Source organism: Mustela nigripes, chromosome 15 (assembly GCF_022355385.1).
Source record: "Mustela nigripes isolate SB6536 chromosome 15, MUSNIG.SB6536, whole genome shotgun sequence".
In the NCBI taxonomy this organism is placed as follows: domain Eukaryota; kingdom Metazoa; phylum Chordata; class Mammalia; order Carnivora; family Mustelidae; genus Mustela; species Mustela nigripes.
Genome location: NC_081571.1, coordinates 73142228 through 73170025, shown reverse-complemented (window position 1 = coordinate 73170025; position 27798 = coordinate 73142228). Strand labels below are relative to the sequence as shown.

The following is a 27798-nucleotide window of genomic DNA, read 5'->3' as shown; positions in this document are numbered from 1 at the left end:
TTCACCTTCCCCCGAACTGAGCCTCTGGGAAGTTGTCCAGGAATTTGCTTTTGTCCTCCAATTATAGGGGAGTATAATTTGAAAACATTTTTCCTGAAACCAGGCGAGACCTTACAACCTGAGCGGTCAAGTATGGTATGTACTTTCTGTGGCTCATTAAATACTTAAAAATTTGGATTGGAGCTAGCTTTGCCTTTTAATGGGCTACAGCTTTTTCAGGAATTTAGACTTTTCCCTCTCTCTGACTGCCAAGTGGACTCTAAGGTGACTTGTAGCAGGTGGTGACTCCAGGGAAAGGGCTGGGTGGGGCAGCCTGGCACGGATGGAATGATTTTCCTGTTGACCAGACTCAGCAGCAAGTGGGATTAGTAGTAGGAGGAGCTTGACTGTGGTTTGCCTTCTCTCCTAGGATGCTGCCTCTCTTGGCTCTCAGAAGGGCGGGATCACCAAGCACGGCTGGTTGTACAAAGGCAACATGAACAGTGCGATAAGCGTGACCATGAGGGTAAGGCGGCCGTCCCCCCGCACTCCCTGCTCATTAAGCCCTTTCTGCTATAGGTCTTGGGAATAAAGCTCAAAATGAATGGGTATGCTGTTCTTCCTGACAACAGTGACACTGGCTGCTTAGTAAGATGCCTTCCTGGTGCTCAAGCCCCGTTGGTACCGTCCCATCTCCCCCCACCTCTCTGCTGCCCCCTCCGCCCACCCGCGTGATGAGACCATGATTGGGCTGGTGGGAGGGTGCAGTCACCAGCATGGGCTTTCTTCCATGGGTGCACACCGAGGGTGTTGCAGGGCTCCTCCAGGCCTGTCACCCAGGGGCTAACCCTAAGCCCTTTGGAGAGGTCTACTGTGACAAAGTCAGAAAGGCAAAACTTGAGGAAGGGAAGACTGTTAGATTCGAAGGGGGTTGTGAAGAGAAGTGCAAAAGTGGTATAAAAAGCCACTCAGGAGAGAAGTAGGACCAGAGAAAGACCAGGATAAATAATAAAGAGGGAGAAGTAATGGAAGGGAGGGTGAGCAGGGAGATGAAAAAGAGTTCACGGGAACTGCTGCCCGTGGCGATCCTGAGGCTGGAAAAGCATTCAGTGTCACGAGGCAGAGAAAAGTTCCTGTTCTGTGTGAGCAAGAGACCCTGGGGAGCTGAGAAAGTTTCCATCCTTCTGTGCTGCATCCCAAATTGGAACTCACTGCACTGCTTTTGGGTGGTTATGTAAAAATATCAAATTCTGTGGGTGAGAAAAATGACCCATGCATGTTAAGTGAACCACTGCCTCAGAATTTAAATGTACTTAAATTATTAAATGTGATGGAGAGTCTTAACTCACCATTACCTGGGGCGCTGGCCAGAATTGGGTTGGTTTTGGAGAGAACAGAAGTGGTTTTTACGTATGTATGCAGCTGTGGGTTATCGATAGACATTGGGATTCTTTTCATTTTGGAACAATAGCTCTGTGTGTGTGTTCTGCTCTCAGTCATTTAAAAGACGGTTTTTCCACCTGCTTCAACTTGGTGATGGATCCTACAATTTGAATTTTTATAAAGATGAAAAGATCTCCAAAGAACCCAAAGGATCGATATTTCTGGATTCCTGTATGGGCGTGATTCAGGTAACTGTGATTAGGGTTCCGTCCTGGAGTTTTCTTATCTGTCAAGAGTGCCATCTGTGAAGGCACAGAGTTAAGCACACGCTTCCAAGAGTGGCAGTGTTTGGGGTGGGAATAAAATAGCTCCCTGTCAGGTGAGTAAGGACTTGTTTTTCATCATGATGGAAGCTGGCACAGAAGGCCGGCTGGGTACTGTTGTAGTGGGCCTACCGCCCTGGCGTGCCAGTTCCTGTGTTTCAGACGTGGCTCAGCCGCTTTGCAGCTGTGTGACCTGGGACAGGCTGTTACCAAAAGTTTCTTCGTATGTAAAATGTGCATAATGATTGTGTTTCCTTAATAGGGTACGTTGAGAGGTCTGGATGAATTAATTCGGAAATAGCCAGAACAGTTCTTAGCCTCTCATTCGTGACTTTTACCACTACGGTCATAGTACCAATAGCGGGTGGTCACAAAACACTGGCTTTGAGATAAGACTGCGGGCAGATCCCTGCTCTACCACTTATCGGCTGTGTCATCTCGGAGACATCATTGATCCTCTCTATGCCTCAGTTTCCTCATTTGTTAAACACGGATAATTGTCAAATACGGTTACTTAGAGGATTAATTAATGTACATAAAGAGTTTTAAGAAAAAAGGGGACGCTTGGGTGGCTCAGTTGGTTAAGCCACTGCCTTCGGCTTGGGTCATGATCCCAGGGTCCTGGGATCGAGTCCCACATCGGGCTCCTTGCTTGGCGGGGAGCCTGCTTCCCTCTCTGCCTCTCCCTGAAAGAGCTTAGAACAGTACTGGCACATGGTAAGAATTCAGCCAGTATTAGATATTTTTGTTACTACCGCACTAATGCAGTTGCAGGCTTATTCTTTTTTTTTTTTTTTTTTTTTAAGATTTTATTTATTTATGAGAGAGAGAGAGTGTGAGTGAGTGAGCATGAGCAAGGAACCCGATGCGGGGCTGAATCCCAGGACCCTGAGATCACTACCTGAGCCAAAAGGCAGACACTTAACCAACTGAGCCACTCAGGCGCTCCAATTGTAGAGTCATTCTTAAAATTATTTGTGATCATGCATAATGCACTCCTATTATAATGTACTCATAAAAAATACCAGACTGTGCAGATAAACTGAAGGTTCCTCTCCATCCTAGTCCCTCTACTTCTCGCAGAGCTGCTGTTACCAGTTTGATGTAGGTCCTTCTATACCTAACCGAATTGTCTTTGAAAGCAAGCTGCCATTTTCCCAATCTGCCCACCCCTCCACCTGCTCCCCGGCCACTTTCCAGGAAGATCTAAGGCAGGAATGTACAAGGATCCATGAAACACAGGGTCCTGTGAATTTGAAGTAGGTTTGAAAGCAGGAAGGGGAGTAGGGAGGAGATGAGAGGAATTAGCTAAGAAAAAAAAGCAAAGGTGTTAAAGAGACTTGACACCTGCTGTGGGTGGGTGGCAAACTGGCCTCTGTGTTTTCTCCCTGGGAGACCCGCTCAGCACAGTGCACACGGTTGCAAACAGTCCAATTAGTCAGAAGCTGTCCGAGCCATCCCAGAATGAAGATCATTCAGACATTTCTCATGGGGGCCCTTAGACAGAGGGCTCTGTGCGATTAATGAACAATCTCCTTGACAACTCCTCACAATAGAAGCAGTCACCATTATCAGAGAATTTGTCCTAAAAATGACTCAATGTTGGCTGATGACATTGGCCCGAAGCTCGGTTCTATAAGAAAGGTGGTTTTGTGGGGCCAGTGTGATTGAGGTTGGAGACACAGCTGTCTGGTTTGACTCTCTGGTGTGTGTGCTTGTGTATGTACTCACATGTGTAAGATTAAATTGCATTTTTAGCCCAGTAATACATTCCTCTGGGTCAAACAGTCAGTGCGAAAAGGCAATATGGATAGGCACGTTCCTGCTTACCATACCTCTGCCCCACCCACTCCTCACCCCCCTGAAATGATCACTTTCACCTTTTTTGCTCTTCTTCCTGGGGCTGTGCCTCCTTAATGCGGGATGAGGCACTTCTGCTGGTTTTTATTCCACAGTTGTGGACATTTTGTGATGGAAGATGGCATTTTAGCTCCCACAGGCCTCCCTCCTGCTCTAATTTAGACTGATTGCTTTCTCGGCCTCTGGAGAGCCGTCATTCTGAACACTCTCTGCCTTCGTCCCTGCATTGGATTGCCTGTTTTCGAAATCCCGTGTCCTCTTCAGTCTTTTTTGACTTTCTTGTTTTGGAGGCACACATCCTCCAAGTAGCTCCGGAGAAATCACGTCTGAGTTGCTGATATCTTGAGCGTTAACTTACCTGCAAATATTTTTGGTTTTGCGTTCATATTTGATTGAAAGGTGGAAATCCAAGGTGAAATTCACCTTAGAATTTGAAGACACTCCATTATCTTATGGGTGCTCATGTTCCTTTGGGGGTCTGAAGCTATTCTTAATCCCTGTTCTTCTCCATCTTCTCTTTACCACGAAGGACCTGAAATTTAGGTTAGTTTGTTTCATTTTGATTTTTTTGGTAAACTTTTTTTTGTTAAGGCATAACGTGCAAATAGAAAATGTACACGTGAGGAATGTGTGCCTCTGTTTGCTACTAAATTGGGGTTTCTTTTGTCTTACGTGCTACAAACTGCGGGCGAGCTCTCATTCTGGAAACTGTGTCCTGTATCTTGGTCTTTTTGAACTCTGGTCAGTCTCATTAACTCGGGGAGACTGCAGGCCTCTTCCAGGTTCCCCTTCCTGGGCTGCAACACGGATACCGCCTCTAGTGGAACGCTGAGGTGCTGCTTGGGCTCGCCTCATTTACTTCCCGTCCATCAGGGATCCCCCGCCTGCCCTACCTGTTGTCAGATATCTGAAGACAGTTGTTTTCATCGATTCTGCTCTGTTTTCTAGTAGTTAACGATGGAAGAATAAATCCAGATCCTGTTATGTCATCAGCCCAGCCACAGAAGTTAGGGGTCCAGACTCAGATGTCTACAGGAGCCAAGCAGGAAAACTAAGTAAAAGGAGAGGCCTGAGTGTAGAGTAAGAGGGAATGCTGAGAACCATGACAAACAGGACCACAAATAGCCCCGTCTTGTGGGGCCTGTCCCTTTCAGCTGTGGCTGATGCTGCTGGACAGAACTACCAGCTCAAGGTTGCCAAGTGATCTGGGTTTTTTTTAATTTTTTTTGCCCCACGAAATCCAGAAATAAAAAATTTTACTTAAACCTTGGTATTTTAAATTATTGGAAACCAGTTTAAAAACAAAAAACCCAAAACACTACTCAGGAGATACCCCCCTCCAAATAATGGAATCCATGAAGGTGTTTTGGGGCCTTAGATCAAGGTGATCGCACCAGATAACAACGTTCACTGAAAATTACCTTTGCGTTAACTGCTCACTGGCACGTGGGTGGACCCCCCTTCCCCCCCACAGCTGAAAGCAGCTTTGGTAGAAACCAGATTGCATCAAAATAGTTTATTCACAGTGTAAAGTAGGCGGTACCAGAGTGAATTGTCAATGACGGTGAATTAACTTGTGTGGGATTTTCAAGTAGGAGTTTCATTTGTATTCTTGAGTTGAGAGACCTTTTAAGTTACTTTTCAGTTAAATCTTCTGGCATTGACTTTTAAAAGAAGTTTAAAACAAACCTAAATCTATTAAGAGTTTGGTCACCTGTGTCACAGTGGTTAGGCAAGATGCCTCTGGCATCCCTGGGCTGTCACTCTGTCCTGCCATGGCCTTTGTAACCTGAGCTTCTGACTTCAGGGGACATCGCTTTCTTTATAGGCTTTTTGTAGACGTGGCCAATGGTGTTAAGTGTTTAATGAATTGTAACCAAGGATTCAAAAATGTTAAGTAATTTGTTTTTATCCAGATTTGTTTGTAAGCTAAGTGCCAACAGTTAGTGTGTGTGTGTGTTTAAATTGTATTTGGACATCGTAATTTTAAAAAAGTAGCTGATGAATGCTGTGGGTTCAAAGAAATGCATAAACTGGAATTTTCCTGAACAAAATCCCAGTGTAGAATCTTAAGGCCTCAAAAGCATTTTCAAACCTTGAAGTTGATTAGACTTATTTTCAGATCAGGATGCTGAGGCTGATAAAGAGAAACAGTGCAGACCAAGACCTGACGTCTCCCCAACTTTTAACTTATTTTCATGGCTGTGAGTGGAACAGAAAACCCATTTCACAGCCAGGCGTTTGACTCCTGTCTGATTCTGGCCCTGACATGAAGGGAGGCGCCCACAGTGGGCAGGCTGTGCGAGGGAATTTGACCTTGCCTGGCGTGGTGTCATGCTGTGTGTGTCTGAGAAGTACACTTCCAAAGAACACAGCCCGCCTTGGGGAGGGTCAGCCTATCCCTGCCACCTATGCTGAGCAGCCCTAGGGGACTGCCGCTAACCCGCCAGCATCTAGTGGGCCTGGGCTGCTCTGCCCCCTACAGGTTGTCCTCGGTTTGTGCATGCAAGGACCTAATCTCAGTCCTGGGCTGAGCTTCTGTCTAGTGCTGTCCCTTGGTGAGGTGTGTGGGTGGGGGTGTGTGTGTGTGTGTGTGGTTTTGCTCACCAGGGGAGGTTTTTTACTATCTGGAGACATGTTTTGATTTTCACAACTGGGATTATGCTTCTGGAATGTAGTGGGTAAGGCCAGGGGTGCTGCTAAACATCCTGCAGTGCATAGGGCAGCTCCCACAGCAAAGAATTACCGGCCCTGAACATCAGTAGTGCCTAGGTTGAGAAACCCTGACATGAGGCACGTGCATTCTCATCATTTAAAGCATGTGGCTTCTGTTTTTGTATTTGGAGCTGGGCATTTTATACATATAAAAACTGGAGGCAAGAGGGAAGGCTGTAGACATGGTATCCAAATACCTTTGGTGACTCAAAAATGATGGGAAAGTTCCAGAAAAGGAAGTCAAGTATATCGATAGATAATGGTTTTGTTTTTTTTTTTAAATTGTGGTTCACTTTTAAAAATATGATACGACACACTATTTCATCAAAAATTTTTTTAAAAAAGGGAGCTGGAGGAGTTGAAAATTTTCAGTGAAATTTCACTCATTCAATAAATATTTTTTCAAGAGCCTGTTGTGTGCCAGACAGTGTTCCAGAAACACAGCTGTAGCCTTGAACAAAAGAAATCTCCGTCCTAAGGAGCTCTTGTTCCATTTGAGGAGACACAACAAATAAATATGTAAAATGCATAATGTGTCATATGGGAAAATAAAATTATGGAGACAGTAAAAGCAGGGAAGGTATAGATGGTGATGGGGTTTGCAGGGAAGGGGCTTGCCCCACATGCCAATGAGGCAGCACCCGCCAGTCAATAATAAAGAGAAAAAATTTTAAGGCCATTCCCCTTCTCTTAAAATGTGTCTCTTTTACTCCTTTTCAATTTCAGAACAACAAAGTCAGGCGGTTTGCTTTTGAGCTCAAGATGCAGGACAAAAGCAGTTACCTTTTGGCAGCAGACAGTGAAGCAGAAATGGAGGAATGGATCACAATTCTAAACAAGATTCTCCAGCTCAACTTTGAAGCTGCAATGCAAGAAAAGCGAAATGGAGACTCTCATGAAGGTACGTAGATCCACTTTCTCACCAACAAAGTTGGTGTCTTTACTTTTGTCAGAGGACACAGAAGTAGACATACTGCACAGGTAAGTGAGCACTGGGACAGATGGGAGATCTGCAGAGGGCTTGTCAGTGAGGGTTTTATTACATTGGAATTTACAGCCCTGACAACATTTTTACCAGGAAATCATGTAGTGGGAAGAACCATGGCTTTGAGGAGGCAGAAAGGAAGATGGGCGTTCAAATCTCAGCAGCAGTGTTTTTTGGCTCTGAGACCTTGGGCAAGCTGAGACCTTGGTTTTACCCATCTGTGAAATGGGAATCAAATGGAACTTGCTGGTTGATGGGAGGATTTAATAAGATTATGTATCTTGAGTTCCTGGCATAGAGTCAGCACTTAAAATACTAAGTATAGATATTTCTATTACCGTTAATCTTAATCCTTTAGAATTTTAAAGACAGAATTAAGATGGGCAATGTGGTGGGAAAAACCTGGCTATGTTCTTGACAATTCATGGTTTTTTTTTTTTTTTTTAAAGATTTTATTTATTTATTTGACAGAGAGAAATCACAAGTAGATGGAGAGACAGGCAGAGAGAGAGAGAGAGAGGGAAGCAGGCTCTCTGCCGAGCAGAGAGCCCGATGCGGGACTCGATCCCAGGACCCTGAGATCATGACCTGAGCCGAAGGCAGCGGCTTAACCCACTGAGCCACCCAGGAGCCCGACAATTCATGTTTTATTTTAAGCCCTTAGACACGTGATTCTTAACCCTGGCTGTACCTTAGAAGTTCCTAGAAACATCAAACAAATTCTGTTTCCTTTGTCCCACCAGAGACCCTGACTCAGTTGGCCTGGGGTGGGACCTGGGCAGGCCTGACTTTGAGTGGCTCTGATCGATGTGGCCATGTGGGCTGGAGCTTTGTTCTTTTTAGACAGTGTCCATACTCTATCAGTTATTAAATGTTTGACTCTCAATCCTGGGCATCAGTATTTTTTTAAAAAGCTCTGAGGTGTTTTTAATTGGCATCCAGAGTTGAAAACTGCCGTGTTCAAGGGTGCAAAGGAGAAGTGGCCTTTGACTTCCTGCTTTAAATAAAATACATTCAATTACAAGTGACTCAAATCATTTGTTTTGCAATTTCAGATGATGAACAAAGCAAATTGGAAGGTTCTGGTTCTGGTTTAGATAGCTACCTGCCTGAACTTGCCAAGGTAATATCATCTGCTTCTTCTGCTCTTTGTAGATTGGTATTGAAATATTTCTCATTTCCTGAGTCTGTCCAGGATAGAATCTGTTGAAATGGTCAACAGTTACATTGTAGTAAGTCATTAAAAAGATGTTGTGCTTTTCTATTTTCTGAGCTGAATATGAAGTGAGGTTAAAAACTGACCTGAGTCAAATTTTAGTCTGTTTTCCAGAAAGTGCCTTATAAATTATTCTCTTTTTATTATTCCTTATTCCTGCCCCTCCATAATATTTAATACCAAATCACAGGTATTGAAGAAATAACAAAAATGCACCGATAAAGGTTTCTGTGTTTTGTTTTTTAAAGATTTTATTCATTTATTTATTTTAAAGATTTTTATTTATTTATTTATTTGACAGAGAGAGATCACAAGTAGGCAGAGAGGCAGGCAGAGAGAGAGGAAGGGAAGCAGGCCCCCTGCTGAGCAGAGAGCCTGATGTGGGACTCGATCCCAGGACCCTGTGATCATGACCTGAGCCGAAGGCAGCGGCTTAACCCACTGAGCCACCCAGGCGCCCCATTTATTTATTTTAGAGAGTGTGGGGAGGGTGGGGAAGGGGCCGAGGGAGAGGATCTCAAGCGGACTCTGTGCTGAGCAAGGAACCTGACGTCGGGCTCACTCTCATGACACTGAGATCATGACCTGAACCAAATCAAGAGTCAGACGCTTAACCAACTAAGCCACCCAGGTGCCCCTATTTATTTATTTTAGAGAGAGAAAGTAGGGAGGGGTTGGGGGAACAGAGTGTGAGGGGGAGTCTGTAGATCTCAAGTAGACTCCGCACTGAGCAAGGAGCCTAATGCTGGGCTTGATTCCACGACTCTGAGATCATGGTCTGAGCTGAAACTAAGAGTCAGACCCTTAACCGACTGAGCCACCCAGGTGCCCCAGAGGTTCCCATGTTAAGCTGGTACTCACTGTGTTCACACATGTGCTCCCCATTCTCAAGTCCATAGACACACTTCCAAAGAGGATGGTCTGTGGCAGTCTTGCCACTAAACCAAAGAGGCTTTACTGAGTTTGAGTTTTATAAATTGCTCCTGGGTCACTCTGAATGAAAAAACAAGTTATTATCTGTTTTTAATAATTTTGAGAAATGTGAAAGTTAACGAAAAGCACAAAGAAGATCAAAACAACCGTCTGTATTCCCACGACCCAGATTCAATGCTGTTAATCTATTGTCCTTTTAGCTTCCATATTTTTTAAAAGAATTAAAACACCAGTTGTGCTTGAAGTTTTTTTAAACACCATTCTTCCTCCCCTGCGACCTCAACTGTTGACAGTCACTATTGTGAATTTTCTGGGATTGCTTCAGTTTTATTGCTTTATCTTTACTCATGTACCTTTCATAATGATACATATGGTTGTGTTTCATGTGTTTAAAAATGTCATATGAATGCTAATGTGATTGTGCACGTGCTTTCTGATTCAGCCTTGTGTTTGAGATCCATCAAAACTGGTTATAGACTAGTTCATCCCTTTTCTTGCGCCATGTAAGCATTTCATTTTAGCTGTTCTCTTCCAGTTTTTTTCTATTACGAACAATGCTACAATGAATATCCTTGTATTTGTCTCCGGATACTTATCTATGAATGATTCTCTTTTAAATGAGAGAAATATCTTTGTTTTCTCTGGCCATTTATATTCTTGCTCTGTTACTGCCATTCTATTCTTTTTCTTTGCAACTACAGTGAAACAGAGACCCTACACACCCTCATCTTAAACACTGTAATAGAAAACGTGGTTTATCTATATACGATTATAAATAGACTCGCATTCAGCATTGACCTTTACTTTAAGACAACATGGCTATTCTAAAATGTAAAATCTCCCTCCCTGGCTAGGACTTGAGAGTATTGTTTTTCTTCAAGACTTGACTGTTACCGCAGTATCTTTTTAGCACCTGCCTATTAAAGCTAATTTTAGCACCACCATTGTAACCTCCTACTCAGCTGGGAAGGGTTTTGGCCTGTGTGTATGTGTTTTTGTGCTGTGAACTTCTGTGTGTCATATTTTGCATGGAGATTTGCTTTTTTGTTTCTGGATGTTTGGGGGCTCATAATTTCTCAAAGTGTTAGGACTTGTTTTATGAAGTCACCGACATGTGCACTGCAATCCAGAATTCGAGAAGTAACTTCCTACACTTACTGGTTGAACACAGGGGACACCTAGGAGAAGACTAATGTTGATTAAAAATCTATACTTTTCTTTTCCCCGTGAAGACATACAGGAGTTGTGCCCTCCTTTCTTCTCTCACTGCCTACCTGGGCCTGGTCAGCATAATAATTCAGTATTTCTCAGTCCTAGGACCTAGGAAAGTTTTTAAAGTATATATGAGAGAATATAGAGATAACATACCTACATATGTATTTGGGACTATTTTCAGACTGCATAACCACAGAACAGAATCATTGGTTAAATCAGTTTAATTGGTTTCAGCCCCCATCTCATTTTATTTTGTTTCAGTCTTCTTTTTTATTGAAGCAGAACTTACAAGGAGCACTAGTTGTATCGCTCAGTGGATTTCATATTTCTGCATCTGCATAACCACCACCCAGGCCCACACATAGCACATTTCTGGCACCTCAGCGGACGCTTTTGCCCACCTGTCCCAGCTGCTACCCCATTGCTTTCACCTTTGTCACTGTGGATTAGTTGTGACTGTTCTAGTTCTTCCTATTAGTGGGTTGTACAGTACGCATCAGGCTTCTTTAGCTCAGCTTTCTGTGCGCCAGATATTTTAAATACGAATGGAGTAGAACTGAATTTAAAACATTAACTATGCTGCCCTCAATAATGACAGGTATTATTACAAAAATTTTTTAAATTATATAATCTCTGTGCCCAGTGGGGGCTCAGATTTACAACCCCAAGATCAAGAGTCAAATGCTATACCAGCTGAGCCAGCCAGGGAGCCCAGCGATAGATAATACTTTTAAAAACATAAATATGTGGTATGTGTGTATGTATTGGGTTGTGATATAAGCGTATTTCTCACTGTGGTCATGGTCAAAGCCCGAAAAAAGTATTATAAGGGGCTTCACTGTTGTTATTTTCCCCCTTAGCTCTTAACTGTTTTTTTTTTAAAAAAAAAACTTCTATTTAAGAAGGTAGATAAAGGGCAGCAAGTAGCTTTTCAAAGGGAGAAATTAAAAGAATAAAGACACTGAGGACATGCTGTCACGCAGTCCACATGCTGCTGTCCCGCTCGTGATGCTCGTGTGGGCGTGGTAGTGGTGTTGGGGGGCAGCTGGGGGAGCCCCGGCCCGACGGTGCCCCCAGCATAAAGGATAATTGTAGCCTAATTTATAACCCTCTCCAGTGTTTCAGGGTGGGGGCCTTTTGTGGCTGTTAAGGAAGCAGGGAGTTGACTAATAACGGGTCCTCTTGATCTTAGGAGGAACGGTTCCGTAGTTGCAGAATCCGAAGTTGACATGGCGGGGGAAGGGAGGGGAAGGAGAGCCTGTGTGCGCACCTGTGCAAGGGAGGGCAGTTTAATCGGGATGAAGAGGCAAAGAGGTCAGCGCTGGGAAGAGGCAGTGGAGCGGTAGGGAAGGGTCCAGCGGGAGATGAGAAGCAAGCTGCGGAGAAAGGACTCGAGCCGTGGCGGCGGGCAGGCCGTGTTGGCGGTGGGAGTGGACGGCGGGCTTCTCTCTGCCCAGCTCTTCTTTCTGCTTCATTCATCCTGTTGCCCCGGCTTTTGTCTTCCACTGTGACCCAGACAGAACAAACAGGATATGAGTGACAGGAAGTTGTTTTAGTACAAAAATAACTGAGGTCTCGTTTTGGAATATAATGGAGGGGCCCTTGACATATGGCAAGGACGATATGGGCTTAGGTTTTCAGAATATGTTGTGTACTCTTGGCCCTTGTGTGGCTTGTACATTTGGTACTGAGCATCTTTATTGTTTTCTTATTGAAGATCCAGTGTATCTGCCCTGAAACTTTTTCTTTTCCTCCTATTGTCTAATATGGAACCGAATACATGTTCTTTGTAAATGTAACAGCATTTGTAGTATCAGAGCATGTAGTCTTTTTTTTTTTTAAGGTTTTATTTATTCATCTGACAGAGAACAAGCAGGGGGAGTGGCAGGCAGAGGGAGAGGGAGAAGCAGGCGTCCGCTGAGCAAGGAGCTTGGGACCCTGGGATTGTGGTCTGGGCCGAAGGCAGCTGTTTAACCAACTGAGCCACCTAGGCACATCTCAGAGCACATAGTCTTATCAACATTTTTATTAAATACACAAACTGTAAAGTTAGCTAATTGGTTTCTTATAAAGTCAAGGGTAATATAATCATGTTGCCAAGGGTAATATAATCATGTTGTAAACCCAGTGGCTACTTACCTAGTAATTTCTTTCTGTGGTTATCTTTATCTTTATCTTTTTATACCTGTCTTCGGCATGTATATATCACCTCCTAAGGAAAGTTGGAAGAAAACCCTCGTGCTCCCACTGTCTGTTTTCCTTCACAGCTTTTCTCTTTTTGTGCTGTTTGGTACTCCGAGAACAGCAACTCACCTTACCTTGGCCTCCCCACATGGCTCTGAAAGAAGAGCACTGTTTACTGTTAATGCGAAATTGCTCGTGTTTACTTAGCTGGTAACTTCTTTTTAGTGAGTGAACTTCTCTTTCCAGGTCAGTCTTTTACAGCTGAACACAGGATGGAGTCCTGGTTCTCCACTTCATAGTCTCACTGAGGTTGCATGAGGGTGAGGCAGCCAGCCACTTTCGCAGAAACCTTCTCTGACTTTTTTAAGCCACGTCTGGAATAGACGCCTCCTTCCCTGTATCCTAATCGAGGCAACGATGTCCTTGGATCATGACACAAAGCCGTTGGCTGGGGTTGTGCTCGTGAGGTCAGGAGGCATTCCCTCTCTTGGGCCTCCTTATTCTTTTTTTTTTTTCCTTTCTCATTTTTTGAAAATATTATTTTGAGAGAGAGAGCAAGTGCAATTGGAGGGGAGGGCCAGAGGGAGAGAATCTCCAAGCCGATTCTGTACTGAGCGTGTAGCCCAACATGGGGCTCCATCTCACAACCCTGAGACCATGAGTGGGGCTGAAACCAAGGGTCTGATGCTTAACTGAGCCACCCAGGCACCCCGGGCCTCCTTTTTCTAGATGCTTTATTATTGCTTTGTGAGGCAGAGGAAGAGGTAATGGCCGTGGGGAGTTAGATATCTTGGAAGTAGTAGAAACAAATCCTGACAGCTCTTTAAATATAGATTCTGGCCTCCAAGGAATTTTCTAAGTCTTCTTGTTCCAACGCATTCTGTTTAACTGAACCAATAGTTAACACAGTGTTTTTCTGATAACTTGTCTTCAAAATAAGATGCTGCTGGCCATGGTCATTGGATTTTAATTGTTTTGCTTGCTCAGGGATAAATTTAAGACACAGAGTGTGCGAGCCTACAGCAGTCCTTCTGGAAACACCTTGAATGCATGGTCCATAATTGCTGCTGCTGCTGCTTTTAAAAAAATATTTTATTTATTTATTTACTTATTTGAGAGAGAGGAAGAGAGAGGTGCAAGTGAGGGCAGGGAGCAGAGGGAGAGGGACAGGAAGACTCCACGCTGAGTACAGAGTCTGACAAGGGGCTCAAACTCATGATCCTGAGATCATGACCTGAGCTGAGATCAAGAGTTGGATGCTTAACCAACTAAGCCACCCAGGTGCCCCCATAACTGCTTCTTAGACAAGAAAGAAAACATTGTCAGGGTGGGCTGTTAGTGGTTACACTTAGGGTTCACAGGAGTGAGGGGAATAGCCTTTGGTTTAGATGAGTCATTCTCTTTGACTTCTGAGCAAGTACCAGTTTTCACAGAAAACGGCTCTGTCATTGTCCATTTTCTTCATGTTTTCCTTTCTTCTGAACCCATAGTAATTAGATGGGTTGTGAGCAGGACGGCAGCGACAGGGTCTGGGGAAAAGCCAGCCCCATTCTTCCTCATTCTTCCTACCTCCACAACATTGGACTGACCACAGATTATTTTAAGAGCAGAGCTGGTTTCTGTCACTTCCAGAAGCGCTGAACAAGTAGACTGTGGGGTAATATTTTTTTACAGCTACATTTTGTGGGCCCTTCGATTGCGAAAGTACTCATTACAGGAGTTTATTTTATTATCTTTACTAAAATTTAAGTAAAAATAAAGGCGTTGGCTATGATAAGTAAAAATATCCAAAGTTGTATAGAGTTACTCTTTCCCTTCATGGTCCATCCCCACATCCTGGAGAACACGAGTGATACTAATCTGTAGCAATTCCTGTTGCATCAAACTGAGTGCTCATGGAAATACACACACATATATGGTGGTTTTAGTTTTTTTAAAAAAATACGCTCATGGTATATACATTACTCTGACACTTGTTCTGTCACTTAAAAATCTTGTAAAGATGCCCCTTGGGGGCCATAAATGTTGAGTTTACTCGCTCTTCATAGCTGTATAATATTCTAAATGTGGGTATTTTGAACTTTATTTACCTTCTTCATATTCATGAACATTTTGGGTTATTTTCCTTTTTAAGCCTCTATAAACAGTACATACTAAACAACATGACATATTTTTAATAAAGCTTTTATGTATTTATTTGAGAGAGAGAGCATGAGCAGGGGGCAGGGTTAGGGGAGAGAGACCAGCAGATTCCCCACTGAGCAGGGAACCTGACAAGGGACTCCATCCCAGGACCCTGAGATCATGACCTGAGCTGAAGTCAGACACTTAAGCAACTGAGCCACCTAGGCTCCCCACAACACGGCGTATCATAAGCTTAAATACTTGTTTTCTTATTTCAGTAGGGATGGTCTGTGGAATGGGATCTCTAGGTCAGAGGTCATTATGTTTTTAATGCTTTAAATATTGCTAGGTTGCTTCCCAGAATGTTATAACAGTTCACATTCCCATTTTTCTATGTCCTCCCCAGGAGAGTGAAAATGGTATTTCACTGCTTTCATTTGTGTTTTGCTGCTTAATAGTGAGATTTTTCGATTTTAAGATGTTTGTGTGTCTTCCTCTCTGACTTACTGTTCATATACTTTATCTATTCTTTTTCCTTGTCTTATAGTTGAAGAGTCTGTGTTGACACCACGCAGACTCAGAAGTCAGGCTTCCATTTATTGTGTTGAGTTCTTTTTTTTTTTTTTTTTTTTGCATATACAACAAAAATTTATTGTCCCACAGTTCTGGAGGCTAGAAGTACAGGATCAAGTTGTGGCTGTTGTCCCTCTCAGATTTGTCCCTATCAAATCTGTCAAAGATAAAAGATGGTTTACAGGCAATCTTGGGTGTTTTATTGGCTTGTAGATCTCTTCCTCCATCTTTTAAAAATTTTTTTTAATTGTGTTGAATTCTTTTTTTTTTAAATTTAAGATTTTATTTCTTTATTTGACAGACAGAGATCACAAGTAGGCAGAAAGGCAAGCAGAGAGAGAGGAAGGGAAGCAAGCTCCCTGCCAAGCAGAGAGCCCTATGCAGGGCTCGATCCCAGGACCCTGGAATCATGACCTGAGCCGAAGGCAGAGGCCTTAACCCACTGAGCCACCCAGGTGCCCCTATTGTATTGAATTCTTGAGCAAAGTATTTATCCCTTGTGGCTCAGTTTCTCCTTTTCTTTCTTTCTTTCTTTCTTTTTTTTTTTAAAGATTTTATTTATTTATTTGGCAGACAGAGATCACAAGTAGGCAGAGAGGCAGGCAGAGAAAGAGGGGGAAGCAGGCTCCTCACTGAGCAGAGAGCCCGATGTGGGGCTCGATCCCAGGACCCTGAGACCACGATTGGAGCCAAAGGCAGAGGCTCAACTACTGAGCCATCCAGGTGCCCCATCAGTGTCTCCTTTTCTAAACAAGGATCATACAAGGACTCACCCCCCAAGGTTATACAAGTTTTACATGTGCATTTCGGATAATATTAGCAAGAGATACTGACTCTTATCAATACATATTTGCTTTTTATCATTGTGACCCTTTCAGATAATTGTTATTCCCTGGCTCTGGGGCAAAGCCCTGCCTTTCCTAAGCCACATTTTCTTTCTGCCTATGTTTTACTTGGTAATTCCTTCAAACACTATTTATCAGTCCTCCCCTCTGTTTAATGCATTTGTTGTAAGCCTTGGGAGGAATCGGAGGAATCGGAGGAACTTTTAAGGAGCTTTGAGTTTGCTTTTAATCAGTGATATAGTGGAGCTGTCAATGTATCTAAGGTAGATGATAGGCTTTTAGGTCATTTTGCATCTGACATTGTCCATTCTTTCTCATTAAATGGCTTCTCTAGTGAAGAATCTGTCCCTTGGATATTAGTGGCAACATCAGGATGCTTTGAGTCTATTTTGGCTAGTTTTTGTTTTTTTTTCCTTTTAATATGTTTACATCCCTGGTTGTTCTCTATTGTATGGACCTCATAGCAGTCATCTGTGCTGTGTTCATTTCTGATCTTGGATACATTCAGCTTGTGACAACAAGCATCTTTGAGAAACCCTCTAGGAACTGTATCTGCATTAAGAATCCATCGCTCTGTTGTAGTGTCTGAGATCACAGGATCTGCCTTTGTTGAAGACTCGAGCAGGAATTCAGAAGTAGAATGTGTGACTGGCAGTGGTGGCTTGCAGCACCTAGTACTGACGTTTTTGGTAGGAAACATCATGGATTGTATACAAAGTAGAGCAAATTCTTTGGGTTCAGCTAGTATATTCTGCACGCACATGTTTGGCTCTTTTGATGTGAAAAGTTAGGAGCAGTGATTGGTAAGATGGAGTCAAAAAGTTGTCCTGTCCCGTGTGGAGAGAGCCTGCGTCAGCTCATATCGAACGATTTGTGGGAATGTAGGAATGCTCACCTCTAGAAGCCTTAAAGCTCCCGCTGAGAAGATCAAGATAAACTTTGCTGTGCGAAGAGATTCTATCCCTGATCTTATTCAACATTAGAAATGGAAGTGGAGTTCAGAGAGGTTAAGCGGCTTGCTCACGTTCACATAGCTAGGGGACAAGTGAACTAGAACTAGGACACAGTTTCTTAGTTGGTATTCTGGTGGTCCTTTCATTTTGCCAGACAGAGACAGCTGGTTTTTAGATCTGGTCGTGGTAGAGTTTGGGTCATTGCTGAGAACCAAACTCTTGTGACAGCTTCATGACTGAGAATTTTAGGAAGCTGCTCAGTTTCTCATGAGCTGAGATCCAGCAATATAGTTAATAGATGAAGTTCAGCCACCAGCAGAGAGGACAGGACACCCTCCCTACCCTCCCCACCCTCTCCACTGATGCAGCAGTGGCTGTCAGGCACTAGGGACACAGGCACTAGGCACTAGGCACTAGTGGCTGTCACTGACAGCCACTGCCGCATCACATGCTGAGATGTGAGTCGGTCTGTGGGGATAGAACAGGTAAGTGAGGGCATCCTATTCCGAATCTGTGGACTTAACCATGGAGATTGAGGATAATAGGAACAGGATACAGATTTAGAGGCACCGAGCGTGAAAAATAATGTGGTTGGCAGTGGCTTCCATCTTGTGAATGTCTTTGAAATGTCTTTCTGTTCCCAAATTCCACTTCTCCAGCTCCTGTCTCTGCCTCCCTTTGTCCCACTTCCTCTGCGGCTTCTCTTCACGCCATCCCTTCAGTGTCGGGGCCCTGAGGCTTCTGTCTGCAAACCCCTTCATATTCTCCCCCAGGGAATCTCAGCCACTCTGAGGCTTCTCTGTCCCCCCCTCTAGACTGATGTTCTCCGAGTCTGTAATTTCAGCCTTCCTCCCTGCCTCGTGCTTATGTGCCATTTCTCTGTCCACAGGCATTTCTGTGCTCGGTCACCTCCATAAACCCCTTCCTCCTGACTTAACGATCTCAGTTAATGGCTACCCACGTGAGGACTAGGCTTTGTTATGGGTGGGCTCTGCTGTGGGGTGGGGGGAGGCAGCTGTGATCAAGAGCCCATTTGGGCCTCTTGGCCTTAACCCTTATAACCCACTGCCTCAGTCCTGCCCAAGGGGTTCTTTTAAAATGCAGAATCTGGTTATTTTATTCCTTTGCTTAAAAATAGTACATTTGGATTTTTTGGTTTCTGAAGAAGATCTACAGTCCCTAACCTACAAATCCCAGATTCATTTCTCTTTACTTTCCCCGTCATGCCCCAGCATTCAGTCATAATAAACAACTTAACCATTGCTCAGGGGGGACTGTAGCTTTGTACCTGCAGGAACCTCCTCGCACAACTCCCTTCTTTCCTGCCAGATGTTCTTGGATTTCAAGGTGGGCCTTCTTCTGGAAACTCTTCTGTCACTGCCATCCCCTGGGCCAGGTTAGCACTCACTGTGCCTTCTGCTGTCTCTGCCATTCTTATCGCCTGTTTATAATCGGTCTTCTTCGCTAGTATTCCTTGGGGATAGGTGCTGTGTTGCATTCATGTTTGTGTCCCTAGTGCCTGACACATAAGAGGTTCTCAGTCAGTCTTTATTGAATGGATCAGCGGTGCCCCCTCCTGCCTGCCGTAGACACCGATGGCAGTCATTCAAGATCTGCCGGTTTCTCTCTCCCACCATTCAAAACATACTCCCTTCCCTTCGGGGCTTATACCTCAGTCTTCGGTGGGCCCAATGAGCCATCTAGGCTCATTTCCATTCTTTGTCTATCTGTGCTGTGCAGCCTTTTCATTCAGCCCCAAATTCTTGTGTTTTCCTAAATTTTGTGCTTCAAAGCCACCCCTTTATTCAGAGACTGTCTCCTCTTCCATTGCTTTATGAAGCCTTTAGTGGTAGTAATGCTTAATTATTCTCTTCCACTTTCTTTGATTGTTTTGGACCCTCTAGGATCAGGTCTTCTCATGTGCTGCCCACTTGATAGTCTGTCCCTGTTCCTTGATGTGCCGTTGATTCTCCAGAATGAGAGTGGAGTTGTCTGGTGGTCTCGCTCTCCCCGATGGGACAGATGTGTTTGAACACCTCTGTAAAAAGAGGGTTTTTTTTTAATGTGATTTTTATTTTTTGTTTCTCTTGTTGTCAGAGTACCAGAGAAGCAGAAATCAAACTGAAAAGTGAAAGCAGAGTTAAACTTTTTTACTTGGACCCAGATGCCCAGGTACGAACTATTTTTTAATGTTTACATTTGAAAACTAAGCCAGGGAAAGAAAATGTTTGACAGATGATATGTTTCATTTATTTATGTGTTTGCATGTTTGTTTACTTTGGATTTATAAGCAACATAACAACAATATAGAAAATACAGGGGAAAAGGAAAAATAAAAAACAACCATAATCTCATCACCATACCACAACGACTGTGAGGGTTTCATATTTAGTAGATTGTTGAAAACTGAGTGATCTATCCAGGATGTCCTCGAGTCCACAAAGAACATATAATTTACCCCATAAAATGACCGTCAGAAAATAATAAGCATCATTGCAGATTCCTTGCAGGCAGTGGTGTTTCCTGACTCGTCCAAGGCACATACGAGCCACAACTGTGCCCCCAAAAGTCCAAACCCAGCGTGGTAAGGACCTCCAGAGCTGCCCCCAGAGCGTGATGGTTCTGCTGTATTTTTCCCACTTTTGTTTGCAGTCTTCGTGTCTGGATTATTGAGCATGATGTTTTTCAGGGTCCATCCATATTGTAACGTGTGTCAGAATTTCCTTCCTTTTTAGAGCTGACTAATAATCCACAGTATGGGCAATATACCAGATTTTGTTTGTTTACTTGTTGATGGACACCGAAGTTGTTCATAACCATAATTTCTAAGCTCTGTATAATAACCCATTGAGTAGGCATACCATCATTTATCTAATCATTATTATAAGCTATATAAACTTACAAAACAGTAACACTGTTGTGATTAAATGAGTATATAGATATATATCTTTTCCATATTTTACAGAATTTCCTTTGGATGTGTTTATTAGGAGTTTTTTTTTAAATGTGAGCATAATGTATTTTTGTACATTTTCTTTTAAAGAAGCTTGACTTCACATCAGCTGAACCCGAAGTGAAGCCATTTGAAGAGAAGTTTGGGAAGAGAATTCTTGTCAAGTGCAATGATTTATCTTTCAATTTACAATGTTGTGTTGCAGAAAATGAAGAAGGACCCACCACAAATGTAATTTTCCCTTTTTAAAAAAATTTTTTTTTATTTTGTAAAGATTTTTATTTATTTATTTGACAGACAGAGATCACAAGTAGGCAGAGAGGCAGGCAGAGAGAGAGGAAGGGAAGCAGGCTTCCCGCTGAGCAGAGAGCCCGATGCGGGGCTTGATCCTAGGATCCTGGGATCATGACCCAAGCCGAAGGCAGAGGCTTCAACCCACTGAGCCACCCAGGTGCCCCTGTAGTTTAACCTTTTAAAAAATAATTTACAAAACTGTTCAGAGGTCACCAATGTGCCGATTGCAGTGCGGTCTAGACCGAAAATCCTAGTTCCTGATGGAGAAATGCAGTGTTTAGGTCAGGATGCCGGGGGTTGTTCAGCCTCAGGGACGGGATGTTTGTGACAAAAGATAGGGATGGAGACTTTCTCTTTGGCAGTGATTTATAGCAACCATTACAAATAGGTTGAATAATTTCTTCTTTGATAGCAACGCTCTTTCCCCCCGACAGTTGGAGCCATAGTGATGGTCTGGATGGTTTTATTTCATTCAGGTTGAGCCCTTCTTTGTTACTCTGTCCCTGTTCGACATAAAATACAACCGAAAGATTTCTGCCGATTTCCACGTGGACCTGAACCATTTCTCCGTGAGGCAGATGCTGGCCCCCACGTGCCCGGCTGTGATGAACGGTGGCAGGCAGAGCTCGCCTACCCTTCAGGACATCCTTCATGAAGCCTCCATGCAGTATCCGAAGCAGGTGGGAGACTCGCGCCCAGCAGTGGTCCTGCCGCGACTTCCCTCGCATGCGCTGTGTGAATGCATGGCGAGATGCCGCAGTGCACAGCTGGGTCGAACGAGACGGTGGAGTTTATGGACTGCATATATAATTAGCTGAGAGGACAGGAAATGGCATTTGACTTGTCATTTCTTTTTTTCTAACCTTTCTGCTAGTTGCCCTTCCCCATATTGCCTTTTTTTAATTTAATTTTTTTTTTTATTGGGTTGGGGAGAGCACAAGCAAGGGGAGCAGCAGGCCCCCTCTCGCAGCAGGGGCCTGATGCGGGCCTCGGTCCCAGGACCCTGGGATCATGACCTGAGCCCAAGACAGATGTTTCACCGACTGAGCCCGTCAGGCATCCTGCCAAATCGCCTCTTTGGTCAGATGAGGACCTAGTGACAAGCCCCGAGTGCCCCGAGGGGCTGTACTGTGTCCGCACTCTTTGCTGCTTTAGCAGGTTTAACGTTCAGGAGCTTTGTTTAACGTGGCTGTGACTTTGACCCACTAAAGAAAATTGTTTGTTCCCTAGGGGATATTCTCAGTCACGTGTCCTCACCCTGATATATTCCTCGTGGCTAGAATTGAGAAAGTGCTCCAGGGCAGCATCACTCACGGCGCCGAGCCATACATGAAAAGTTCAGACTCTTCCAAGGTACGGCTGACTTTTACACTTTGTGACGATAAAGAGCAATTAGAAAAAAGATCTGTCTGTCAAAACAGAAATGCTTAAAGTAGTCAGAGTTGGGCTGTATTTATATTCTGGAAGATGTACACTACTTACATAGATTTACTGTTCTACCGAACCTGGTGTGTCCAGTTTTCAGTGAAAAGTAGTCCCGTATATATAGAAAATGCTTCATCTGCCCAGACATCCTAAAATAATTGCCAAAGCTGTTGATGTGTGTCTCGGATTCTGGAATTCCCTTTGGGTCCCTTTATGCTGAAATGTGCACTGAGGCTGCAGACGGGAAGGGTCTGGCCAGTAAGGTCAGTGCTTCAGTCCCCTGTATGGTCCCACAGTACAGGTTATGGTGGCAGAGGTGGTATGACTCCCATAGAAGGGAGGGGAAACGTGCGAGATGTGTTTTTGGTATTTTTCCTTTCTTTGGTGTATGCTTCTTAGTTGGGGAGTGCCTCGCTGTGGATCCACACAGACTTGAATCTCAGAGGTTATCTAGTCCCAGATCTCCTTTCAGGCATCAGAAAAACTGGGGTTTACCAAGGTTTAGTTACATGCTCAGTGTCCCCCAGCTCTTGTGACCAAAGGCACTTGCCTGTCACCTTCTAGCACATCGAGCTACCTGGTAGAGTGAGTGTTTGAGTGCCGTCTGTGCTGGTCTGACATTAATTTTTACAAGTGGTCCGTCTGAGAGATGACCCTGCTGTGTTGACAAGGACTGGTCCGTAGCAGGAGGGGACACTCCCCTGGCTCTGAAGGACAATGATCGAGCTGCTTCATAGCTTCTCCTCTTCCTGTCTGCGCCCCCCCCCCCCACAGCACTGGTGTGTCCCCAGGATGGAGGGCGGTTGTTAAAGAGCAGGTTCTAGGAGTCAGAAACCTGGGTGCAGAGTGCTAACAAGGCTGGCTGCTTTGGAGAAGTTGTGTCACCTCTCTGGGCTCTGGTGACCCATCTGTACTTGAAGGATGACTGCTCCCCACCCGGGTCCCTCTTAGGAACAGTTCTGGAACTGCGCAGATAACATATGAGACATCGCTGGCAAGGCTGCAGATTAGTGGCATGCGCTGGGCACCATTATCACTTGTCACCCTCGGCCAGGGAAAGCCCAGCTTCCCGGGCGCACTGCTTCCAACTGTATGCCTTTCTGGCTGATGAAAGCTGAGTAAAGTTTAGTCCCTGGAAAGAAGCTATTTTATTTTTTATTTATTTTATTTATTTATTTATTTATTTATTTTTTAAAGATTTTATTTACTTATTTGAGAGAAAGACAGTGAGAGAGAACATGAGTGAGGAGAAGGTCAGAGGGAGAAGCAGACTCCCCATGGAGCTGGGAGCCCGATGTGGGACTCGATCCCGGGACTCCAGGATCATGACCTGAGCCGAAGGCAGTCGTCCAACCAACTGAGCCACTCAGGCGCCCAGCTATTTTATTTTTTAAATCAAGTTTGTAAAACTTTGCATGAGAAGCTCTTTTAGCTCCTGTGTTTGTTTGTTTTTTAAAAAATTTTTTGATTATGTTACATTGGTCACCATACAGTAGATCATTAGTTTTTGATGTCTTGTTCCATGACTCAGTGTTTGTGTAGAACACCCAGTGCTCCATGCCACCTGTGCCCTCCTTGATATCCACGACCGGACTCACCCATCCCCTCACCCCCATACTCTCTGAAACCCTCAGTGTGTTTCTTGGAGTCCACGGTCTCTCGTGGCTCGTCTCCCCCTCTAACTTCCCCCAATTCATTTTTCCCTTCCTTCCCCTAATGTCTTCCATGCTGTGTTTTGGTTAATAACCAGTGAAGGCCCAAGTAAGGTCTACGCCCCTTTGTATGTAACTCATTTCCAGGGCCTACATGCTCCATCTTTGCTCTTCTGCCTGCCACGTGCATGCACAGTTTAAAATTTGGCAGCTCATGTTGCTGCAAAATCACATTTCCCTTTGAGCTCAACTTTATGCTCTACTCCACACTTCCCAGTGTCCGTTGAGCATCTGTGCAAGTCTGCTCTTCCTTCTTTACTTACGGAACGGAAAGCTCAGCCATGTGTGCATTATTCCACGCTTTCACACCTCTGAAGTATTAAGGCAGAGATTAACATTTTATATCAGAATAGATTTTATATCAACCATTTTATATCTGTTTTATATCAGCCATTTTTTATCAGAATAAAAGTTTTGGCAGAGATATTTCTGAGGGATGACTTTCTAATGTGTATTAAAATTCCTTCTTCCTGTTTTCCAAGATGGTCTGGAACATCATTTAGATTACATTTTGTCTTGGAGGAGGAAACTTTTATGGAAAGTCTCCGTAGGTGTCCGCCATGAATAGATTAAAAAAGAAGAGGAAAAAGAAAGGAAGGAAGGAAGGAAGAGAGGGAGGAAGGGGGTCCAGGAGGGGGTAGGAAAGGAAGGAGGGAGGGGGGGAGAAAGCCCGAGAGGGCAGAAACGAGTTCTTCAGTCCTTTGCATACCTCATGTTCCCTTTGCACCCCCAGTAAGTCTGTGAGCTCAGGCCCTGTTTGCTGCAGGCAACAGTAAAACTTACTTGAAGCCTGTGTTTTAGCCTTAAATTTTATGCAGATATTACATTTTACTTCACAGCATAGTCCATATTATTAGAACCTAAAAATGATAGTTTCTATCCGAAAATGTTTGAGTGAAATTACCCCTCCAGGAAGGTAGGTCGTTTTACCGATGGCTGTGTACCCCAGACCCCCACAAGAACATACCCAACGGGAAGAAGGGGAGGAACTGGGTGAGCTACGGGCGTGTTTCAATCAACACATGTTTGTAATTCACTCGTGAGGGCGGTGATTCCCACCACACAGTTGTGGTGGAATCATGATGTCTGGTAACTGGAAGGGGTAATGAAAAGTATTATGGCCCATACCCTTCTGTCTTGAGGTGGGGAAAGTAGAGCCCAGAGAGGTTTAATGGCCTGGGGTCCCACAGCGGGTTTCAGTTTGACTTCGAGACAAACTGCTCTTTTCTCCTTCTCATCTAGAAGATGAGCACTCGTCAGAGCTGGTGCACATGGATCCCGGGGGTCTGCTCAGAATGCAGGTTCTGACCTGGCAGGTCTGCGGTGGGGCCCGAGACTCTGCATTCCTGGCAAGCTCCCTGGTGATGCCGAGGCTGCAGCTCTGCAGTGCACACCTTGGTTCACAGGCTCTAGATCTCGACTCCCACGACTGCTTGGACTGTGGTGTGCATTAGTGCTGTAAAAGGCCCTCGAACGTGCCACCGTGACCGAGTCAGGCTTGGCATTGGTAGCTGTGCAGTGTCCAAGAGCAGACTTGGGGGAAGGTCATCTGCTTGAGCTTGAGCAGCGGGGGTGGAGTTGATTCATTGGTCTGCCATGCATATGTCTTAGGCCAAAGCGAATCTGCTTCACCGTGCACCATAGAGTTATTAAGTCAGCCCACAACAAATGAAAACGATCCTTACGAAGTGAAAATAGCAGTAATTTATACTTAGAAACTGAGACTCTAGCAATGAAAAACTCTGGCCTCACTTAAGTCAGCACCTGTAATGTCTTATATAATGAGTATCTGTCCTCCCAGATTGTGGGAATTTGCACAGGCCAGTGCACATTAGGAGCTATACACGCTTAGTTTTATCATCGGAGTTCTCATTTCAACTTGAATTAACATGATATATTTTGGTGGGAATACCAAGAATTAGCTATTGTTAATAACCCAGTGGACTTATAAGAGGCCATAAGTTCTTCATATAAAGAACTGTCAAAGCCTATGAAATGGTATGCTTGTGGCCCATAAAAACATTTTAGAAAAGACATAACATTTTAGAAACAGTCCTCATTCTTTGAAAATCACTGCTAACGACTGTATTAAATAGAATGCTCTGGACCTCGTATAAATCCAGCCATATTCATTAGCCGTCACTGTGCTTTTCCAAGCATCTGGTACTCTGATAAGAGCTTGTTTAATGAACATGGGATGATGGCTCTTTAGACCACAGTCCTGGCGGTGGGATGCAGCGTCTCATGGCTTGATTCTGATGTCTTCAAGGTTGCTCAGAAAGTGCTGAAGAATGCCAAGCAGGCATGCCAAAGACTCGGCCAGTACAGAATGCCATTCGCGTGGGCAGCAAGGTAAGGACAACGTCTTCTATACATTTGACACAGATAGAGATATATGAAGAGAGGTATATAGATAGATAGGTCTATTCTGTTTATTGTTAAGAGACAAAGAGGATTTAAATGTGTAAAACTGAAAAATACGAAAGCCCCCTCCCTATCTGAATAATCCCTTAGTGGAGTCGCAGAGAGGAAAGGTGCTGGCTGGAGGAGAGCTGTGTGGAGACCGGTATCCAGGGCTCCCAGCACATGTCCCGAGGTCAGCTTGGGCAGCAGCCGGGGCAGAGGGAAGGGAGTGGGCTGTTGTGGCGGGGGCGTGGCGGGGGGGTCCCTGCAGATCATCCTTAATTGTGAGCTCTGCTTCTGTGTATGTTATTCCCTAAGCACGAGCCATATGCTGGAAATGTTTTCTATGTAAATTGAGTTAGTTGTGTTCATCCTCATAAATGTCTTCCGTGTTTTTAGATAATGAAGTTTCTGTTAGCTACATTCAGCCAATGGAATAATAATTGGTCTTCACGTGGAAACCAAAGTTAAGTTGTGGATTTATTTTGGCCTTTTGGAAACTCACTTTAGAAATGTTGTTTGGCTATTTCAGGACGTTGTTTAAGGATGCATCTGGAAACCTTGACAAAAATGCCAGATTCTCTGCTCTTTACAGGCAAGATAGCAATAAGCTCTCCAATGATGACATGCTCAAGTTACTGGCAGACTTCCGGAAGTGAGTCTCAAAGCCTTTCTTGTTATTTGCACACCTGAGAGACAGAAGGTATTTGGTGGGGATGGGGCGTGGGCTCCGCTTGAACGTCATAGGGCCAGTTGGGGGAGCATGGAATTTTACCTCATGTCCTTGGGAAGGAAGAAGACATTTAAAATTGAAGGGTATCCTGGTTAATTTTTTGGTGGTTCTGTGGAGGGTGGCGTGAAGGTAGAGATGAGCCTTCAGAGGAAAGAGACAGTGGAGGGACCACTGGCAAGAGATGGGAAAGGACTTGGCAAAGCTAGGACAAGTGGCAGTGGGAGAAGGGGACTAATTGGGGTCACATCAGGGGACCCACTGTTCCTCTGTCTGGGGTTTCTGATTGGGTGAAGGGTGGAAGGAGAGAGCAGTGGGTAGGTAGCGGTCTCAGATAAATAACCCCCAGATTTCCGACTTGCACAATGGAGTGACTCAGGTGCCATTACCTGAGTGGGTGATGGAAGGGAAGGACAGTAGCTTACATAGTGCTTCCTGATTACAAGCATTGTTTCAATGCTTTCCCTATACCCAGGGGCGTGTGAGTTTCCTAGAGCTCCCAAAACAAAGTGCCACAGACTGGGTGGCTTAAACCCACAGAAATGTCTTCCCTCGCAGTTCTGGAGGCTGGAACTCCAAAACCAAGACATTGGCAGGGCTGCACTTGCTCCAAAATCTGTGGGGGGGAGGATCCTTCCTTGGTTCCTTCATCTCTGATGACCCCAGGCATTCCTCGGCTTGTGGAGGCTCCCCGTGGACGCCTTCCTGTGCGTTTCTGGTGCGGTGTCCTTCTTCTAAAGGAACGTGTCATGCTGGATTAGGGCCAGCCCCAGTGACTTCATCTTCTCTTGATTACGTCTGGAAAGACCCTGCATCTATAGGTACCAGGGGTTAAGACTGTGGCAGGTGTGTTTGGGGATGTCGTTCAGCCCACAGCAAGGTGGAGAAGAGAGGCTAAGCAGTGGCTGGGGCAGCCTGGCTGAGAATTTTCTATCACTGCGCTGTTTAGTGTTCCATCATCATGGGTTCACTTTGAAACTCAAAAAACTGATT

General features: G+C 44.4%; 1 protein-coding gene across 26 annotated transcripts in view; it reads left to right on the top strand.

The window, feature by feature from the left end:
- DOCK9 (dedicator of cytokinesis 9) overlaps positions 1-27798 on the top strand; it is a 276869-nt gene that overhangs the window by 152386 nt on the left and 96685 nt on the right. For all 26 annotated transcript variants that reach the window (XM_059377675.1, XM_059377673.1, XM_059377664.1 and 23 more), the window contains exons 6-15: positions 410-505; positions 1476-1610; positions 6987-7161; positions 8301-8368; positions 19386-19460; positions 20332-20472; positions 21012-21215; positions 21766-21888; positions 25942-26024; positions 26608-26730. In XM_059377675.1, coding sequence (XP_059233658.1) covers positions 410-505; positions 1476-1610; positions 6987-7161; positions 8301-8368; positions 19386-19460; positions 20332-20472; positions 21012-21215; positions 21766-21888; positions 25942-26024; positions 26608-26730 — 1223 coding nt within the window. The remainder of the gene's footprint in view (positions 1-409; positions 506-1475; positions 1611-6986; positions 7162-8300; positions 8369-19385; positions 19461-20331; positions 20473-21011; positions 21216-21765; positions 21889-25941; positions 26025-26607; positions 26731-27798) is intronic.